Raw genomic sequence first — 20,986 nt, 5'->3', positions numbered from 1 at the left:
CTTTCTTTCTTTCTTTCTTTCTCTCTCTCTCTCTCTCTCTCTCTCTCTCTCTCTCTCTATCTCTCTCTCTCTCTCTTCACACACATCTGTCAATCGCGTGGGCAGTAATGGAAACCTAAAAAAGATGACATCTGATAATGAAGGCTACTGGGGGACAACTCGGAGTTATTGGTTGATGGTTTCAGATGCCAATAAATCCATAGGTATAAGAAACCCTAACCCGTACCACCTACTCCGCTCACAGCATAAGTGTTGGGGTGTACTTTAAGCACTAACCAGCAGTGTAGGTGTTGGGTTGTGAGGTGTGGTGGTGGTGGGGAGAGGCAGAGGCGTCATTGGATGAGTTATTGAGCTATTACAGTGCCGCCAGACCGCTAACTGGGGTGATGAACCTCTCAGACTGACCACAGGTAGCTGGTGTCTGGTCACACGTGACAAGAGACATGGGGCAAGGGAAGATTAACACGCCTGTTCAGTGTAATGTATCAGTGTGTGTACCACAGCAGCCATCGACACTGCAGAAAAAAACGTAAGACAAAAAATGGCTACCGTCTCGCTCTGTCTCTCACTTCGCTGAATATTGTTCTGTTACTTCCTCTATCTTTCTTTCTCTATCTCTCTCTCTCTCTATATATATATATCTTTATTGCTCTCTTTTTCTCTCCCTCTTTCTCCTTCCCTCCGTCTCTCTCTGCCAGCGGCTAACAGGAATCCAGGCAGGGGAGGAGAGAGAAACAGATTTGGTTCCCTCCCTCCATCCTCTCTCTCTCTCTCCCCTCCCCCCTCTCACCAAACCTGTTTTATTCCCATCATCTCCTCGCCTCTTATCGGCCTCTTCCAGGCGCATGGCGGGCGAGAGCCTCCATAATGAGGTGGCGAGATCTCAGACTCCGATCACTTTGCCGCCTTATCGGCGCTGACACCAATCTCCTTGAATGACATTCCGCCCAAACCGTTATATAAACCAGCAGAGCCCAGATCAGTGGAGGAAAGTCAATGCTGCAAAGGAGAGCGAGAAGGAGAAGAGGGATGGAAAAAAGGGAGAAGATTTAGAGCTGCGAATGATAAGGGCAACTGTTTTTTTCCTTTTTTCCTTTCCCTTTCTTTCTCTTTTTGTGTGTGTTTTTATTATCACTTATTTAATTAAAATCGGAGTTGCTTTGCTAAGAAAAGAAGAAGGGAGATAAAGGGGATTGTTTTTGAAATGGCGTGGCTTAAGATCGTTAGCCTGTCTGGATGCTGAAGTGGGACGGGAATCATGTGACGCAGTCAAGTAATAGCACAGATCTGGGTATGCTCTAAAGGCGCATTTTCCTTATCTTTGATCTGGGTTTGAATTGACCCCTGAGCATAAGCAAATATTAACATAGTAATCCCCATCATCAAAATGTTAACCTTGGTTCTGCCCACCATTTCAGAGCATCCCCTAGAGTAAATCTGTGTATACATGCGTGCATGTGTGTGTCTATGTTTGTGTGTGCGTATGTTTGTGTCTGCGCATGTGTGTGTGTGTGTGTGTGTGTGTGTGTGTGTGTGTGTGTGTGTGTGTGTGTGTGTGTGTGTGTGTGTGTGTGTGTGTGTGTGTGTGTGTGTGTGTGTGTGTGTGTGTGTGGATGATGGTTCTACCCTGTCTTTGACGGAGAAGGTAGGGGAAGTGGGGGGCGCTATCTCCACTCTAATGCAGTGCTCACAAATAGGAAGTAAACACCACACTTATAGATCTATAGAACATTGTTACCCATGATAGCGTTAGCTAACCTACAGTAAGCCTTCATATTAGATATAAACCACAATATGCTGTGGTTGCCCTGCCAGGAGATATGGTGCATAGTACATTAACGCAGCGATAGATATGCTATTCTAGGGGGCAGTGGCCTGGAATAGAAACCATTAAGAGCCCAAATAGGAAAGAAATAATGGCAGCAATCATTTAACACATGGAAAGTAAAACACGGGTCCTTATCTTTCCTGAACAGGAGTGTGTTGTTTTCTCCTCATGTGCCTCAGTCCAGCAAGCTCACCATGACAATGAGAACAATTTCATTAAAAATACAGGCCTGAGGGGGGAAGTGTGTGTGTGTGTGTGTGTGTGTGTGTGTGTGTGTGTGTGTGTGTGTGTGTGTGTGTGTGTGTGTGTGTGTGTGTGTGTGTGTGTGTGTGTGTGTGTGTGTGTGTGTGTGTGTGTGTGTGTGTGTGTGTGTGTGTGTGTGTAGGGGGGGGGGGGACCACATTTCAAAGGCAAATCTATGCATAGTAGTTTGACCGTGGGTCACCCTATATGATGTGAAATAGGAATTAGAGGTCAGTGTGTGTGATATTCTATCATCCTCTAACATGGGGCATTGTCAGTCTCTCTGAAACAGTATGAGAGAGACAGTAGGAGAGAGAGAGAGAGAAGAGAGAGAGAGAGAGAGAGAGAGAGAGACGTGAGGAAGCCTCTCCATATAGATGATGTTAGAGAGACGCCATCAGGCATACAGTGCTCACTTCACCTTATGGCTGGGTATGTTTGAAATCACAAAATAAATAGAATATTGCTTTAATTGAGCCTAGGTTATGATAACGTATACTGTCCCTATACCTTGCAGACAGTTCAACCAAAGTACAGGAAATGAAGAGTAAACTCGATCTATTGGGAAAAAGGTAGGTTCAAGAATGCTGTTTCTTTATAAACTACCACAGTATGAGTCATAGTACCCATAAAACCTAGCGGTCAAACAAGGAAATGGTTCAAATCGTAATTTTTCCCGTAAGGGGTTTTAGAAAATGTTTAATAAGGGCTATGTTTTGTGTAAAACACATGATGTTTTGATAACTGTGGAAATCTGCCGAGGACAAGGTGACTCTTATATATTTATCACAATACCTGTGTCACACTGACCAGAGTTTGCGTTGTTTGTTTCTATGTTTTGTTTGGTCAGGGTGTGATATGAATGGGCATTCTATGTTGTATGTCTAGTTTGTCTGTTTCGATGTGTTTGGCCTGATATGGTTCTCAATCAGAGGCAGGTGTTAGTCGTTGTCTCTGATTGGGAACCATATTTAGGTAGCCTGTTTTGTATTGTGGGGTGTGGGTGATTGTTCCTGTTTCCAGTGTTTGTGTTCACGTTATGGGACTGTTTTGTCTTTGTTCATTTTGTCGGTTTATTGTTTTTGTTTGTTGTTAAAGTATTCTATTAAAATGGATAATCATCACGCTGCATTTTGGTCCTCCTCTCTTTGGCCCGACGAAGATCGTTACAACCTGTTAGCAAAGGCGTCAGCTAGAGATGACGTGCAGGAGCTCGCAGGGATTTGTAGTCTTGCATGATGTCTACTTTGATGCTAATTAGCATTTTCAAATCTGAGAGTAAATAGAGAGGAGTATCTTGATAAAAGTCACCTTGTCCGAGACAGCTTTATATTGTTATAAAAACGTATAAAAATGAATGGTGGAAAAACTATTTGAACCATTTCCTTGTTTGACCGCAAGGTTTTATGGGTATTATGACACCTCCACTGTGGGGCTCTGTAGTTATGATATGCTCTAAGGAATGCATGGCACTCTGCCAGAATGAATGTTATTCAAAGTACGCATCTAGGCCTACATTTTCCCACGAGATAAGTGTTTCCATCCAATTGACTTGTTTTGGATAAAAGGCTGTGCGTGATGACGTAGTGCACATAAAAATTACTTTTACGTTTAAATGCCCATGTACCGAATTAAAAAAAATACAAATAAATGGGTTTGCATAGCATTTTCAACTCTACTGATGGTTTTGTCACAAACATTTTTGTGTTGTATAGTGAATTGTGTCTACTCTGGTATTGGCACATGCGCTCTCGCCAACAGCTCGCAGATACAGTGCATAAAAAGGCTGGATGAAAACTTGATCCTATTTTGGCAGTTACCTGTATAGACATATGTGTGTGTGTGTGTGCACAATAGGTTACAATGTGTGTGTGTGTGTGTGTGTGTGTGTGTGTGTGTGTGTGTGTGTGTGTGTGTGTGTGTGTGTGTGTGTGTGTGTGCGCGTGTTGTGTGCGTGTGTGTGTGTGTGTTGTGTGCGCGTGTGTATCTGTGTCCTCCCCAAGGTCAGCACTCCTCACAGGCCTCCTAGTGGAGGATGCGGTTGGCATTGCTCTCACAGCTGCTGTGGATGAAGGGTCTGCAGGCCTGGACGTGGCTGTTAAAATACCAGTGCAGAATAAACTTCCCACAGCTGCCTTCCTCCCGGGACAACACACACGGTTCTACTGGAGCTGGAATACATCACACACAGTGAGTGAGTGAGTGAGTGAGTGAGTGAGTGAGTGAGTGAGTGAGTGAGTGAGTGAGTGAGTGAGTGAATGAGTGAGTGAGGCCAAAAATCTGGAATCAGAACAGAGGTAAAGCCACAGTGAGCCGTTAAAGCTCCGAAGGTTTGTGACGTTAGTATTAATTTTACTGTACAGTAGCTTAACATTTTGTGATGATCATTAAATAAGTGATCATACAATTGAAGAGTTTATTTGTTTCACATTTGTGTTTTTTCTTCAGAAAATAATGCAATACCTTTATGTGTCTGTGAAATATTACTGTCCTCAGATTTTCAATTCATATTTTTCACAATTGGTTTTGTTGCAAAACACTATATATCCATTGTTTAGCTTGAATTGAATTTTTGTATCCTGCATTTAAAAAATACAAATAAAAACCTGGTCCAACCTTTTTATGCAAGTACAGTACATGTTGGATAAAACAAAAAAATGTCATGCTCAGGCCTGATGAAAACATCACATTTGTAAACTTTGCAAATATCGAACAAAATAAAATGTGTTAGACAAGGTGGGATCTTTTTGTGTCTGTAAAATTAATTATGTGAGAAATTGTGGTGGAAACTCCTTTATGCGCAAATATTGATAAAATAACCATCATATTGAAGTAAACTTGGAGTCAAGGGATGGTAGGTTGTGTGGTCCTCCCGCCTACGACTTCTCAGGAGAGCACGCAGTTTATTAGGCTACAGATTAAATACATTATGATGAACGTCACAGGGTGGTGAAAGTGCAAGGTGATGAGCTTGATACTCCTTTCCAATACATAGAGGGTCTTATTCTGGTGACAAGATGATGGATGATTGGCAGCCATTTAACAAATACAAATAATCTTGCTCTTATCCATAATGAAAATGTTGGTAGCCTACCCGCACTGTATCTGCAAGCTGTTTGCTAGAGCACATCTGCCAAGACCAGAGTATTTGTATTTGTTAGGGATCTGCATTAGCTGCTGCTATATAACGCAACATTTGTCGTGACAAAACCATCAGTAGAGTTGAAAATGAAATGGAAACCCATTTAACTTGTATTTTTATTGGGTACATCAGAATTTAACGGCAAATGTCAGTTATGCGCACTAAGTCATCGCGCACAATTTTTTTATCCGCAACAAGTCAATTTGATGGAAACATATCTCTGGTGGGAAAATGTGCATATTGTTTTTATGCGGCTTGAAGAATATTTGCATGATAATCTGTCGCCAATTGGATGGAAACCTAACTATTGACACCCACTATGTTAACAATTATGTTTAGTGTGTCATCAATTTGCAAGGCAACCACTCAGAATTTGACAAGAATATCTGATTTCAAGCTCTTGGTCAATTTCAAATTGCGGGTAACACGTAATTTAGCACACGGTGGGAACAGGTGAGACCTATGTCACATGTCAGAGAGCCCAAACAGTAGAGGCTACTACAGTTCATTTCCACTACAGAGGACCACTCCCTTTTCTTATCTGAAGGCTCGTAAACCGCACCCATTCCTGAATGCCGCAATACCATAGGCTGACGCTGGTTGCTAGGGGCGTTTATTTCCGGTATTGCAGCGGCTGGAATTTCAGGGGTTGCATTCAGTTCATCTCAACGATTGCTACGTTGCGTGATGGTTTATACTGAACAAGACGTTTCCCCAAAACGGTCCTTCAACATCATTTGAGGTACGTCTGCTACTCTTTGGTGGGTGTGGCCTGATCAATACGGGGGATACCATTTGAAATCGCAAAACTCGTTCAGCAAGTTACAGTTATAGCCGTTATGTTGAATTAAAGGTTGAACATCGTGCTGTCTTACTGAACACACCCCTTGTGTCCTCGTTGTGGATTTTTGGGTGGGTTTGCGAGCGCATAACCCGGACAGGCACCAAAAACGAGTTCCCCATTCTGTGCTAGCCAGATACATGCAAGTTACTGTAGCCTCCACAATTATAGGCAAGGATGACCGAAAGCTCCGCGAACAAGCCGGCCAATGGACAAGTTTGTCACCGAGTGAAGAACGGCGTTAAACCGGGCAGAAACGGTTTCATAAAAAACCATCACCATTACCATCATCAGCAGCCGATGTACTGCTATCCCGAGGACAAGGTGAGGCCCAAGCGCACTGTATGGATGGAGAATGGATGGATGGTGTGGAAGTGGTGAGGCTTATCTGAATAACCGAAAACACCAAGCTGAAAATCAGTATTGTTAGCAATGTAGCTAGCTAACGTTATGTGTATTTAGCTTGATGTGTTTTGAAATGTAGCTAAACGATTTTGTTAGCTTTAACGTTACTGACACCTATTTGAATTTGCTAAACAACTGCCCGCAAGCTGAAGCCAACGTTACTGAGTCTACTAGCTCAGTAAGTTGGACATATGACAGTTGTTGCCAACTATTTCAGTTGGTTTATTAACTAACGTTATCTATTCATCAAAGTAGATTTGTAATAATGGAACGTTAGCATTATGTAACGTTCAGTGGAGGCTGGTGGGAGGCGCTATAGGAGGACGGGCTCATTCTAATGCTGGAATGGAATTAATGGAATCAAACATGGGGTCTCCATGTGTGTGATGTGTTTGATATCGCTCCATTCATTCCAATCCAGCCATTGCAATGAGCCCGTCCTCCTATAGCTCCTCCCATCAAGCTTCATTGGTAACGTTACATCCCACAGTGTTAGCTAATTATATCTGCAGTGTAGCCAGCTTGCTGCTTTTCCACCTAGCCTTTTATCTTTTACAAACAACTAGTTAGCTAGCTACAATGTCAACAATCATTTAATTAATCACTGATGCTATTAGCCCAAAGGCCAGCAGATGGCGCAATTCAGTTGTTTCATTTACCGTCCAAAGGGAATCACAGCTATACACTCGTATCCGCTGTGAACCGGTTCGTACATAACACTTTCCATTCAGGCTGCAAAATCATTGATTTCCTCCTTAACTCCATTTAATGGTGAGAAAGCAAAACAATATGCATACTTTCTTTATGAAACACCATTTTCCACCACCATGCTAGAGTAATTAATACTAGTCCCGGATGTTGCGTAACTAATCCACTTGTTGGTCCACCAGCAACGATTTAAAAATACATTTTTTTAAATCTACCAGCCACTCAGATCTTTTACCAGCCAAAATAAAATAAAAATGTTGCCATAATTACACACACACACACAAAGAAGGAAAATGCTTTCTGTTTTTCTAAAACAAAACATGTATTACTTGTAAGAAGTAATGGGGTATATTGTATAATTCCATTTTTATGACCTGTCTTTCAACCAATGTTTGTTAAAATAAATAATTTAGATACAATAGTAAAAAGAGATGAACAGGTATAGAACTGAATCAACGAAGGCTGAGTATGGCTTATTTAGTATTATAGTTCAATACTTTATTTTGACATTTTTTACAAGCAGTTCATGATTTGCTCCTAAGAAGAAATGTAACACACAAATACATCTAAGAGAATACGTATGAGTGTTTTAATAATAAGAAATTACTAAAAGTTCATTCATAAAATATTTTAGGATGGATCCATGCTCAATCAAGCACAATCATTAGGTGAGACAAATGTTCAGCTGCCCCTTTAAGGGATGGCTCATTACCATAGCAACTTAGGCACTTGCTTGTCTGTGCTGGAAAAAATTATTACTGCAAATGTCTTCCTAGCAGCAGACTGTTGCAGCAAACTGAAAGTAACATTGAAAAACAACCTAGTGTGTGTGAACAAAATTATATAACGGGCCAAGAAACACAAGGACAAAGTCACAGTCAGTGGTGTAAAATATCTAAGTAAATACTTTCTAATACTACTTAAGCCATTTTTTGGTGGTATCTGTACATTACTTTACTATTTATATTTTTGAAAACTTTTACTTCACTACATTACTATAGAAAATAATTTACTTTACTCCATACTTTCCCTGACACACACAAGTACTCATTACATTTTGAATGCTTAGCAGGACAGAAAAATGATCAAATTCATGCACTTAGCAAGAAAACATCCCTTGTCATCCCTACTGCCTCTGATCTGGCAGACTTACTAAACACAAATGCTTCAATTGTAAATGAAGTCTGAGTGTTGGAGCGTGCCCCTGGCTAGCCATAAATAAATAAAAACACATTGTACCCTCTGGTTTGCTTAATATAAGGAATTTTACATTATTTTTTACTTTTGATACTTAAGCATATTTGAGAAATTCCATTTACTTTTAATACTTAAGTATATTTAAAACCAAATACTTTTAGACTTTTACTCAAGTAGTATTTTACTGGGTAACTTAACTTGAGTAAATTCTATTAAGGTACAGGAGCTTTACTTTTACTCAAGAATGACAATTGGGTACATACATGTTAGCATTGGCGAATGGGAATATGATGCTCAAAGTGGCTCAGACTCATTGTGATGAATCAATAAAACGGAACTAGCTAGCTACATAAACATATTTTTGGGAATTCGAAAATGTATTGGAATAAATAACCAAACTATAAAGCTAGCTAGCCAGCTAAGGTGCGGGAAGTAGCCTAGCGGTTAAGGGCATTAGGCCAGTAACCAAAAGGTAGCTGGTTCGAATCCCAGAGCCAGCTCAGTGAAAAATCTATCTATGGCTTTAAGCAAAGCACTTAACCCTAAATGCTCTAAGTCGCTCTGGAATAGAGCATCTACTAAATGAATCAAATGTAAATGTCTGTAGCTAGCTACCTGACAAGAGTGCTATGTTAGCTTGCTAGGTAGATAAATAGCTTTAGGTCGGTTGCTTTCCACCAAGGACGTTGCCTATCCCTCACTTGGCCATGGGAATTTGAAGGTAAACTTGGATGTGACTATGTAAAACTTAATTTATGGGTTGAGGGGTGAGGGCTGTCTACTTCGCATTTGTCCGCAGCCCTGAACTGAAAGTTTCTAAATAAAAGAATGCTGAAACCTGATTGGCTGAATGTGATACGCTAATTTCGGGACGAGCATTAACTGCTCTAGCATGGTGGTGGAAAATGGTGTTTTATAAAGAAAGTACGCATATTTTCCCTGTTTTCTTTCACGCCTTCTCATCATAAAATAGAATTAAGTAGGAAATTGATGCCTTTGCAGCCTTAATGGAGAATGTTTTATGTACAAACTGGCCCACGGGGGATACGAGTGTATAGCAAGCTGCATACATTCCCTTTGGACGGTAAGATGAAACGACTCAATATTGCCATCTGCTGGCCTTTGGGGTATGACATCATCAGTGTTCTCTCTAGAAGATGTTGAGTGTAATCTTAAATAATCTTAACTGGGTGTAGCCCTGCTGCTGCCTGATGGTGCTGCTATTCCTCACGTCTTGTCATTTGTCATTGGTGTCCTGCATTAAGCTGCACAGACACTCTGTCATACACTCTGTCTACCGACGACAAACTTGTACATCCTCCATTCAGGCTCCAAAGGCATCTGAAAAAAAAACGGGGAAAATATGCGTACTATCTTTAAAAAAATAATGTTTTCCACCACTAGTTTTGGATTTTCTGACAACTTCCAGATGTTGCACACCACATTCAGCCAATCAGGTTGCAGCAGTCTGTTGCTTACCCCTGGCTGAATGCGATGCACAACAACAGGAAGTAGCATTATCCACTCTAGCATGGTTTGTTGAAAGTTGTGTTTTATTAAGACGGTACGCATATTTTCCCAGTTTGATTTTTGGGGCGGCATGCCATTAAAGCTAGTTAAGGAGGAAACCGATGCATCTACAGCCTAAATGGCGGATGTTTTATAGACCAGCTGGTTACTAGGGGACAGGAGTGTACAGTGCCTTCAGAAAGTATTCAGACTTATTGACTTTTTTCACATTTTTGTTACGTTACACCATTCTAAAAATGTACCTCATCAATCTACACACTATACCCCATAATGATAAAGCAAAACCAGGTTTTTAGAAATGTTTGCAAATGGTGCCAGGTTTCCTTTAGACGTGACGCTTGGCATTCAGGCCAAATAATTCAATCATGGTTTTGGTGCACTTCCCCAAATCTGTGCCTCGACACAATCCTGTCTCGGCGCTCTATGTACAATTCCTTTGGTTTAATGGCTAGGTTTTTGCTCTGACATGCACTGTCAACTGTGTGGGCTTTTATAGACAGGTGTGTGCCTTCCCAAATCATGTCCAATCAATTGAATTTACCACAGGTGGACTCCAATCAAGTTGTAGAAACATCTCAAGGATGGTCAATGGAAACAGGATGCACCTGGGCTCAATTTCGAGTCTCATAGCAAAGGGTCTGAATAGTTATGTACTTATGTTTTTTATTTTTAATAAGTTTGCAAAGATGTCTAAACCTGTTTTCCCTTTTTCATTATGGGGTATTGTGTGTAGATTGATGAGGGAAAACATGCATTTATTCCATTTTAGAATAAGGCTGTGACGTAACAAAACGTGGAAAAAGTCAAAGGGTCTGAATACCAAATCCACTATACTGAACAAAAATATATATGCAATAATTTCAAAGATTTGACTGAGATTCAGTTCATATTAGGAAATCAGTCAATTGAAATACATTCATTAGGCCCTAATCTATGGATTTCACATGACTGGGAATACAGATATGCATCTGTTAGTCACAGATACCTTAATAAAAACAAAGGTAGGGGTGTGGATCAGAAAACCCGTCAGTATCTGTTGGGACCACCATTTGTCTCATGCAGCGAATGACGTTCCTGCAGTCAGCATGTCAATTGCTCGCTCCCTCAACTTGAGACATCTGTGGCATCGTGTTGTGACACAACTGCACATTTTAGTGGCCTTTTTATTTTCCCCAGCACAAGGTGCACCCGTGTAATGATCATGCTGTTTAATCAGCTTCTTGAAATGCCACACCTGTTAGGTGGATGAATTATCTTGGCAAAATCTCTTTTCTCACACTAACAGGGATGTAAACATGTGTGGCAAAACTCTTTGAGATATAAGCTCTTTGTGCATATGGAACATTTCTGGTATCTTTTATTTCAGCTCATGAAACATGGGACCAACACTTGACATGTTGCACTTTATTTTTTTTTCAGTGTAGATTTAAAAGACTCAGGTCACAAAAAAATGAAATCAAATTGAGCAATATACCACATTACTTCTTACTAATACATTTCTTGTTTTAGAAACATTACAAAGCACGGTCATACGTTTGTGTTTTTTTTATGTAATTATGTCCAAAATATTTTAACAAAATTATTGTTCAATTAACCTTAACCCCTTTCCTAACCTTAAACTAATTATCTTAACCTGTTATGATAATTCTCCTAACCTACTGTGTAAATTCTCCTAACCTGATATGAAATGTCAAATCTGACATTAATTCGTCAAAAGCTGGATTCCTTCTAGTGAAATTCTCACAGGCATATGTGACTACCTGAGTGGCCCCGTTACCAAGGTAACCTTAAAGGGGCAGCTGAAAAATGTTTGTCACGGAATATTAAATTTAAGTCTTACTAGTAATACATTCATTTTTTTTTTAACATTACTGAACAAGCTCATCTGTTTTTGTGTGTGTAATTATGGTGGGGAAAACATTTGGCTGGGAAAAGATCAGAGTGGCTGGTAGATGTAAAAAATAAAAAAAAGAGAGAGATTCTACCTGCCACAGTGTCTGGTATACAAAAAAGTTAGTTTTAGTCCCTGGTCACAGCCCTATACCTGTACTCCCCAACTCCCTAGCCTGTACTCCACGACTCCCTAACTCCCCATCTATAGAGGGAACGCAGAGGAACAGGGCGCTGTTCATTAATTTTCCACCCCTTGATCCAGGCTTAATTTTAATTAGCCTAGTGTATTGCAAATTCGATAACATCTCTTTCATGAGTCAACAACATATCTTTAAGATGGCTCTAAATTAAAATTCTCAGAGACAATTCTATCAAGTTGGCTATATCAATGTCTTGCCCTATATAGCCACTTTTATCCAAAGCGATTTAGTCATGCGTGCATACATTGGCTCCAGCGGGAATCAAACTCACAACCTTTGGTGTTACAAGCGCCATGCTCAACTGACTGTGTGATCTTCTAGGTAGAGCATTTTTAGTTTAGTTTATTATTTCGACCCCTTAAAAAAACAAGCACACATAAAACTTAAAAGCCATATATGCACATGAATAAAATCATCAAGGATAACACACAATAAAGTCTGGGACTTATTTCCATTGTGGTCCTCTTGAGACAAGATGGCTAGACAAGATCGAACACAGTGTGGCAGTGAAATAATAAAACCTAAACATAAAAGAAGAACATCGATCTCATCATTCCAGTTACATCGCATTGGAAGTCAAACACTGGGGCCCAGATACTGATGTCTTGTCAACTAGGGTATGACAATTCAATAAGGCATTGCCAAGACATCACAAACAGATCTTAGATACAAGGAAATTAATCAAGGATTTAGCCTAGGCCTACTTGTTGTAGCTACACTAGCTCCTTTTCCCAGGCGTAAGGCGGAGAGTGGGAGGGACGGGAATGCATGGTCTGGTAATTGACTCCAAGCTGATTTTTTAAATTTATTTCACCTTTATTTAACCAGGTAGGCTAGTTGAGAACAAGTTCTCATTTGCAACTGCGACCTGGCCAAGATAAAGCATAGCAGTGTGAACAGACAACAACACAGAGTTACACATGGAGTAAACAAACAATAAACAAGTCAATAACATAGTAGAAAAAAAAAATCTGTATACATTGTGTGCAAAAGGCATGAGGAGGTAGGCAATAAATAGGCCATAGGAGTGATTAATTACAATTTAGCAGATTAACACTGGAGTGATAAATGATCAGGTGAACATGTGCAGGTAGAGACACTGGTGTGCAAAAGAGCAGAAAAGTAAATAAAATAAAAACCGTATGGGGATGAGGTAGGTAAATTGGGTGGGCTATATACCGATGGACTATGTACAGCTGCAGCGATCGGTTAGCTACTCAGATAGCAGATGTTTAAAGTTGGTGAGGGAGATAAGTCTCCAACTTCAGAGATTTTTGCAATTCGTTCCAGTCGCAGGCAGCAGAGAACTGGAAGGAAAGGCGGCCAAATGAGGTTGGCTTTAGGGATGATCAGTGAGATCCACCTGCTGGAGCGCGTGCTACGGGTGGGTGTTGCCATTGTGACCAGTGAACTGAGATAAGGGCGGAGCTTTACCTAGCATAGACTTGTAGATGACCTGGAGCCAGTGGGTCTGGCGACGAACATGTAGGGAGGGCCAGCCGACTAGAGCATACAGGTCGCAGTGGTGGGTGGTATAAGGTGCTTTAGTAACAAAACGGATGGCACTGTGATAAACTGCATCCAGTTTGCTGAGTAGAGTATTGGAAGCTATTTTGTAGATGACATTGCCGAAGTCGAGGATCGGTAGGATAGTCAGTTTTACTAGGGTAGGTTTTGCAGCGTGAGTGAAGGAGGCTTTGTTGCGAAATAGAAAGCCGATTCTAGATTTGATTTTGGATTGGAGATGTTTGATATGAGTCTGGAAGGAGAGTTTGCAGTCTAGCCAGACACCTAGGTACTTATAGATGTCCACATATTCTAGGTCGGAACCATCCAGGGTGGTGATGCTAGTCGGGCGTGCGGGTGCAGGCAGCGAACGGTTGAAAAGCATGCATTTGGTTTTACTAGCATTTAAGAGCAGTTGGAGGCCACGGAAGGAGTGTTGTATGGCATTGAAGCTCGTTTGGAGGTTAGATAGCAGTGTCCAAGGAAGGGCCAGAAGTATACAGAATGGTGTCGGCTGCGTAGAGGTGGATCAGGGAATCGCCCGCAGCAAGAGCAACATCATTGATATGTACAGAGAAAAGAGTCTGCCCGAGAATTGAACCCTGTGGTACCCCCATAGAGACTGCCAGAGAACTGGACATCATGCCCTCCGATTTGACACACTGAACTCTGTCTGCAAAGTAGTTGGTGAACCAGGAAAGGCAGTCATTAGAAAAACCGAGGCTACTGAGTCTGCCGATAAGAATATGGTGATTGACAGAGTCGAAAACCTTGGTCAGGTCGATGAAGACGGCTGCACAGTACAGTTTTATCGATGGCGGTTATGATATTGTTTACTACTTTGAGCGTGGCTGAGGTGCACCCGTGACCGGCTCGGAAACCGGATTGCACAGCGGAGAAGGTACGGTGGGATTCAAGATGGTCAGTGATCTGTTTGTTGACTTGGCTTTCGAAGACCTTAGATAGGCAGGGCAGGATGGATATAGGTCTGTAACAGTTTGGGTCCAGGGTGTCTCCCCTTTGAAGAGGGGGATGACCACGGCAGCTTTCCAATCCTTGGGGATCTCAGATGATACGAAGGAGAGGTTGAACAGGCTGGTAATAGGGGTTGCGACAATGGCGGCGGACAGTTTCAGAAATAGAGGGTCCAGATTGTCAAGCCCAACTGATTTGTATGGGTCCAGAACATCTGCTATCTGGATTTGGGTAAAGGAGAAGCTGGGGAGGCGTGGGCGAGTAGCTGCGGGGGGGGCGGAGCTGTTGGCCGCGGTTGGAGTAGCCAGGAGGAAGGCATGGCCAGCCGGTTGTAGTGCATGTGCATGTCACTGTTGCTAGCCTCTGAGGTATGGGAAAGAGAAGCATGACTAGTCACATGTGGTTGCAAAGCAGTGTGGGGCTTGATTTTTCAATGGAAAGACTCAAAGGCCACTCCTGTATGTGTTTCAAACCTAAGTATTGCAGTGTGTGTAAAAATGTCTCTCACATATTAACCTATCCTACCAATAAACTTTTATTTGATTTACTGTATAGGCTATGCCAGCTGGCCCTAATTACATTAATGGTCGGGGTCCATAACAGTTATTTATAAGTTGTACACTACAAATTGACCGCAGCAATTTCAAACAGATATACACTGAACAAAAATATATATGCAACATGTTTCATGAGATGAAATAACAAGAGGACAAGAAGTAATAAGACAAGAGGTAATAGCCTAAAGGTAGGCTAGTGCTGTCTGTAAGGCCCGGTTTCCCTGACACAGTTTAAGCCTAGCCCTGAATTAAAAAGTATGCTTAATGGAGAATCTCATTTGAAATGGCTTTTAGTTCAGGACTTGGCTTAAACTAGCAATTTGTGTCCGGGAGACTGGCCCTCATCTTTGGATGGAAAAGTTGACTGTTGTATATCAATCACATACAGTTGAAGTCGGAAGTTTACATTCACCTTAGCCAAATACATTTAAACTCAGTTTTTCACAATTCCTGACATTTAATCCTAGTAAAAATTCCCTGGCTTAAATCAGTTAGGATCACCACTTTATTTTAAGAATGTGAAAGTCAGAATAATGGTAGAGAATGAATTATTTCAGCGTTTATTCCTTTCATCACATTCTCAGTGGGTCAGAAGTTTACATCCACTCAATTGTTATTTGGTAGCATTGCCTTTAAATGGTTTAACTTGGGTCAAACATTTTGGGTAGCCTTCCACAAGCTTCCCACAGTAAGTTGGGTGCATTTTGGCCCATTCCTCCTGACAGAGCTGGTGTAACTGAGTCAGGTTTGTAGGCCTCCTTGCTCGCACACGCTTTTTCAGTTCTACCCACACATTTTCTATAGGACTGAGGTCAGGGCTTGATGGCCACTCCAATACCTTGACTTTGTTGTCTTTAGGCTGTTTTGCCACAACTTTAGAAGTATACTTGGGGTCATTGTCCATTTGGAAGACCTATTTGCGACCAAGCTTTAACTGATGTATTGAGATGTTGCTTCAATATGTCCACATAATTTTCCTCCCTCATGATGCCATCTATTTTGTGAAGTGCACCAGTCCCTCCTGCAGCAAAGCACTCCCACAACATGATGCTGCCACCCCCGTGCTTCATGGTTGGGATGGTGTTCTTTGGCTTGCAAGCCTCCCCCTTTTTCCTCCAAACATAAAGATGATCATTATGGCCAAACAGTTCTATTTTTGTTTCATCAGACCTGAGGACATTTCTCCAAAAATTACGATCTTCGTCCCCATGTGCAGTTGCAAACCGTAGTCGGGCTTTTTTATGGCGGTTTTGGAGCAGAACGGCCTTTCAGGTTATGTCAATATAGGACTCTTTTTACTCTGGATATAGATACTTTTGTACCTGTTTCCTCCAGCATCTTCACAAGGTCCTTTGCTGTTGTTCTGGGATTGATTTGCATTTTTCGCATCAACATATGTTCATCTCTAGGAGACAGAACACGTCTCCTTCCTGAGCAGTATGACGGCTGCGTGGTTCCATGGTGTTTATACTTGCGTACTATTGTTCGTACAGATGAAGGTGGTACCTTCAGGCGTTTGGAAATTGCTCCCAAGGATGAACCAGACTTGTAGAGGTCTACCATTTTTTTTCTGAGGTCTTGCCTGATTTCCTTTGATTTTCCCATGATGTCAAGCAAAGAGGCACTGAGTTTGAAGTTAGGCCTTGAAATACATCCACAGGTACACCTCCAATTGACTCAAATGATGTCAATTAGCCTATCAGAAGCTTCTAAAGCCATGACAACATTTTATGGAATTGTCTAAGCTGTTTGAAGGCACAGTCAACTTAGTATATGTAAACTTCTGACCCACTGGAATTGTGATACAGTGAATTATAAGTGAAATAATCTGTCTGTAAACAGTTGTTGGAAAAATTACTTGTGTCATGCACAAGAGTAGATGTTCTAACCGACTTGCCAATACTATAGTTCTTAACAGTGGTTGAAAAATGAGTTTTAATGACACCAACCTAAGTGTATGTAAACTTCCCGACTTCAACTGTAGTTTGTTTATTAAAAAGAGGAGCGTAGCAGAATACAGGCCTAATAATCATAAGCTGTTTAGCAGATGCTCTTATCCAAAGCGATAAAAGCGTCCGTCATGCATGCATACATTTGACCTACAGTTGGCCCTGGGAATGCCGAATGCATGCCTACTTGTTTTAATAATCCAGGCGTAGATCAGTGGCAGCATTTCGTTGTTTTGATTTATTTCATTGGCAAGATGTTTGATTCATGTGAGTTGGTTAGGAGTGTCGTATCTGCTTGGAGAGTGCTCAGAAACAACACCCTCAGCAGCCCCTCCCTTTATTTGACTCACAAATCTGATAGCCAGAGCAACAGTGCTTTACATATGGTCAGTGTAAAAACATAGCTAGCCCATAGTATCCTTCTGTAGGCTATTTTGAATATCTCACTTCCTCTTCCCCCACAGTGCTATCACTGTAATAATATTCACTGACCACATAGACTAGTCACCACTTACTGAACTAAAATTCTGTTCGGTGATGATGGGAACACACAGAAATTGTCATATGAATGACCAGGAATTAGGTTATGCAGACACCTCGGCGCCAGCTGCCAGACAAGTATTCATTTACATTTGTGCGTGCGTTAAAGACATCAGATGGTGGCAAGTGCTTTGAAAAGTGTATGTCCCGTGTATGTGAGACCTTAGGAGAGCTATGTAAGCCATGCCTTCTATGTTTTTATACAAAACATGCAACAGCTTGTTATTACTATGAATACGTGTATTATTACTATAAATACGTGTATTACCCGGACTTGTGAGACTTTCACATTTCCAGATCATGAAACTCATGTCATTTACAGTGTCAATGGGCCTGGACGATATCAAAAAGCAAACCAAACTCTTTGCAAATATGTATGAAACGTTTTGTTAAAGTCAACAGGGGTATGGGACAAAAAGTGATTGGAATCAAAAGGAAAGACCCTTTACAGTATGTTTTTGTTGTTGTTGTTGACATTACCCCTTAGGGATGAGGAAAGGTATTTTAACTGAGTTGACATTTCCTCCATCCCAACCACCTCATCTCACCATCACCCAAAAAACCCAGAATAACACTCACATTTGCCTTTTAATACTAGCACTGGTTGTGCTGATAACTAGCCTACTTTACTGAGAGAACCAGGTTACTATAACCAGCTTTCCATCTAACCTTTTAGATAAAGTACACGTATGCTAAAGAATGTCACGACAGGCCTGATGGAAGTTGGTAAACTTTCCAAATGTCGACGAAACAAAATATGCTAGACAAGGTGGGATCTTTTTGTGTCTGTAAAATTAAAGATGTGAGAAATGGCAGTGGAAACACTATTATGCAAATATTGATATATAATAAACATTATATGGACGTAAACTTGGAGTCACGTGATGGTATGTTGTGTGGTCCTCCCGCCTACGACTTCTCAGGAGAGCACGCAGTTTATTAGGCTACAGATTAAATACATTATGATGAACGTCACAGGGTGGTGAAAGTGCAAGGTGATGAGCTTGATACTTTCTTCCAATACATAGAGGGTCTTATTCTGGTTACATGAGGATGGAAGTTTGTCTGCTGTTTGCCAAAATAAAACTGTTCTTGCTCTTATGTCCATAATAATCTCATCATGTAGTCGGCTACCTGTCCTGCACAGTATCTGCGAGCTGTTGGTTGGAGCACACGTGCCAAGCCCAGAGTGGGCACATTTCGCTATATGACGCAACATTTTTCTTATGACAAAACCATTAGTAGAGTTGAAAATGCGATGGAAACTCATTTAACTTACATTTGAATTCGGTACATGAGAATTTAACTGTTATTTTGATGTGCATTACGTCACCACGCACAGCCTTTGACCCGCAACAAGTCAATTTGATGGAAACACATCTGGTGGTAAAATGCGCATATTGTTTTTTGTGCCGATTTTTTTTAAATATTTGCCTGAAAATCTGTCGACAATTGGATGGAAACCTAGCTACTGACTGTGATATGTGGCGGTCTTACCTAGTTGTCTTAATATGAATGCACTTAACTGTAAGTTGCTCTGGATAACACCGTGCTAAATGACTAAAATGTCAATGTAAATCACCTTGCCCCCCCCCCCCAGGTGCAGCACACCCCGTGTAATGGCAGCAGCGGCCTGGGCCTGTACAGTCGTCCCTTCATCGAGTCTTTTGAGGAAACGCCCATGCTGGTGGCGGTCCTCACCTACATGGGCTACGGCATCCTCACCATCTTCGGATACCTCCGAGACTTCCTCCGGGACTGGAAGATCGAGAGGTGTCACGTTGCCCGCGAGAGGGAGGAGCAGAGGGTACGATTATGACCACCTCACCTGGCTTTGTCCTCAGTTTGTTTGATAAATGTTATTAATTGTCATTTCCATTAATCTCATCTTGTTCATCAACACCATTATTTGTTAAGGGGATTCAAAATGAATGAATGAAGTTGTCAGATGTTTTCATATTTCAAAAGTGACATTTTGTGTTATATGTTCAACTTATTTACTTTTGAGGTAAGAAAAGGAGCTTACCTTCAACATTGAAATTTTACACTTGGAAGCATTCACTGTAACACATGCACCCATTTATTTTGGCACTGAAGTCCAATTTTGGGGAGGATATCAAACAACTCTTCAGATCTCAGATGGAATGTTTGTGAAAAAGGAAGGGAAGCTTTTTTTTACCAATTTAAAACCACTTTGGGCGTAACGCAACAGTCATTCATTGTGACATACACTAGTAAACAGGAAGTAGGAGTGTGAGAAGGAGGTTGTTATGTCCTAATGTACGACACAGACCTTCACTCACTCACCGCACGTAAAAGAACAGTTTCAGGACATTGTTTTGGCACTCTGTTACCTCTGGAGGAGGAAAGGAGCTAACTTTATCGCCTGAAGGATATCCTACTCTTGTCGCCTCAGACACTGTTGGGTTTGAAGAAAGTGAAAACGCTTTCAAGGAAATAAGCTGAATGTCTGTGGGGCTTTTTCAGTCATGTGCAAACTTTAAGTTTACCTCTGCGTATAGGGAGAGATTAAGACTAATTAGAACAGTACATGATTAACTATACTTTGACTGTGAGCTCAGCCTATATGCTTAGTGTAATATGGATGAATGTGCCATAGTACACAGAATATGGCTGGCGTGATGTCGGAGTGGGACGAAACAGGTCACTTAACAGAGAGCGGTATGTGTGTGTGGTCTATACTAGGAAATGGGAATAATACTTATTTTATTTTTCCTCATCCTGTCCCCCCTCTCCCTCTCCCATATGTTCCGTCTCCAGGACTTTGTCCCACTTTACCAGGACTTTGAGAACTTTTACACCAGGAACTTATACATGCGCATCCGTGACAGCTGGAACCGACCCATCTGCAGTGTCCCGGGGGCCAAGGTGGACCTAGTGGAACGTGTGTCACCTGACTACAACTGGACCTTTGAGTGAGTGTCATAATTACAGGGGGAAAAAACAAGACAAACCAACTCTGGCCTTGTGATTAGTGTCCGGCCCTGAGATTGGAAGGTAGGGAGTTCGATCCCTGGCCGAGTCATGCCATACTGTACAAATGGAACTTGGCTTGGCACTCAACATTTTAAGGAAATAGATTGGGGGTAAGGCCCTGCAATAGACTAGTGTCCTGTCCAGGGGGTGTACTTGTACACCAAGCTGCCTCACGCTACAGAAACGGGCTCGCACAAGCCAAGGCTACTTACAGTCACTGGATGTGTCCCAAATTGCACCCTATTCCCTACATAGTGCACTACTTTTGACCAGAACCCTATAGAGTTGCTAAAATAAGGTCCTAACCACTGATCCAGGGCCAGATGAGAACATTAGCTGTCTAATGTTTAGCATTAGGAATCAGGTTAGGGTAATCTGGTCTGAGATCAGTGGTTAGATAGGGCACCACCATGCCTGGTGAATAGGGTTTTGTTCCAGCCCAGTAAAAATACACCAGATTAGGCCTAAATAATCA

The 20,986-nt window shown here is 41.5% G+C and overlaps 1 protein-coding gene across 2 annotated transcripts in view; it reads left to right on the top strand.

Moving 5' to 3' along the window:
• Positions 1-5,887: 5,887 nt before the first annotated feature.
• Positions 5,888-20,986, top strand: part of LOC139374951 (serine palmitoyltransferase, long chain base subunit 2a) — a 58,620-nt gene continuing 43,521 nt past the window's right edge. Inside the window, exons 1-3 of one of the 2 annotated variants that reach the window (XM_071116223.1) lie at positions 5,888-6,378; positions 19,115-19,321; positions 20,296-20,450. In XM_071116223.1, the coding sequence (XP_070972324.1) occupies positions 6,232-6,378; positions 19,115-19,321; positions 20,296-20,450 (509 nt within the window). In that variant the 5' untranslated portion in view covers positions 5,888-6,231. The remainder of the gene's footprint in view (positions 6,379-19,114; positions 19,322-20,295; positions 20,451-20,986) is intronic. The other variant, XM_071116224.1, reaches the window with a different exon arrangement.

This window comes from Oncorhynchus clarkii, chromosome 19, assembly GCF_045791955.1.
Source record: "Oncorhynchus clarkii lewisi isolate Uvic-CL-2024 chromosome 19, UVic_Ocla_1.0, whole genome shotgun sequence".
Lineage (NCBI taxonomy): Eukaryota > Metazoa > Chordata > Actinopteri > Salmoniformes > Salmonidae > Oncorhynchus > Oncorhynchus clarkii.
The sequence above is the reverse complement of the archived record's forward strand: the minus strand, read 5'-3'. Positions and strand labels throughout refer to the sequence as shown.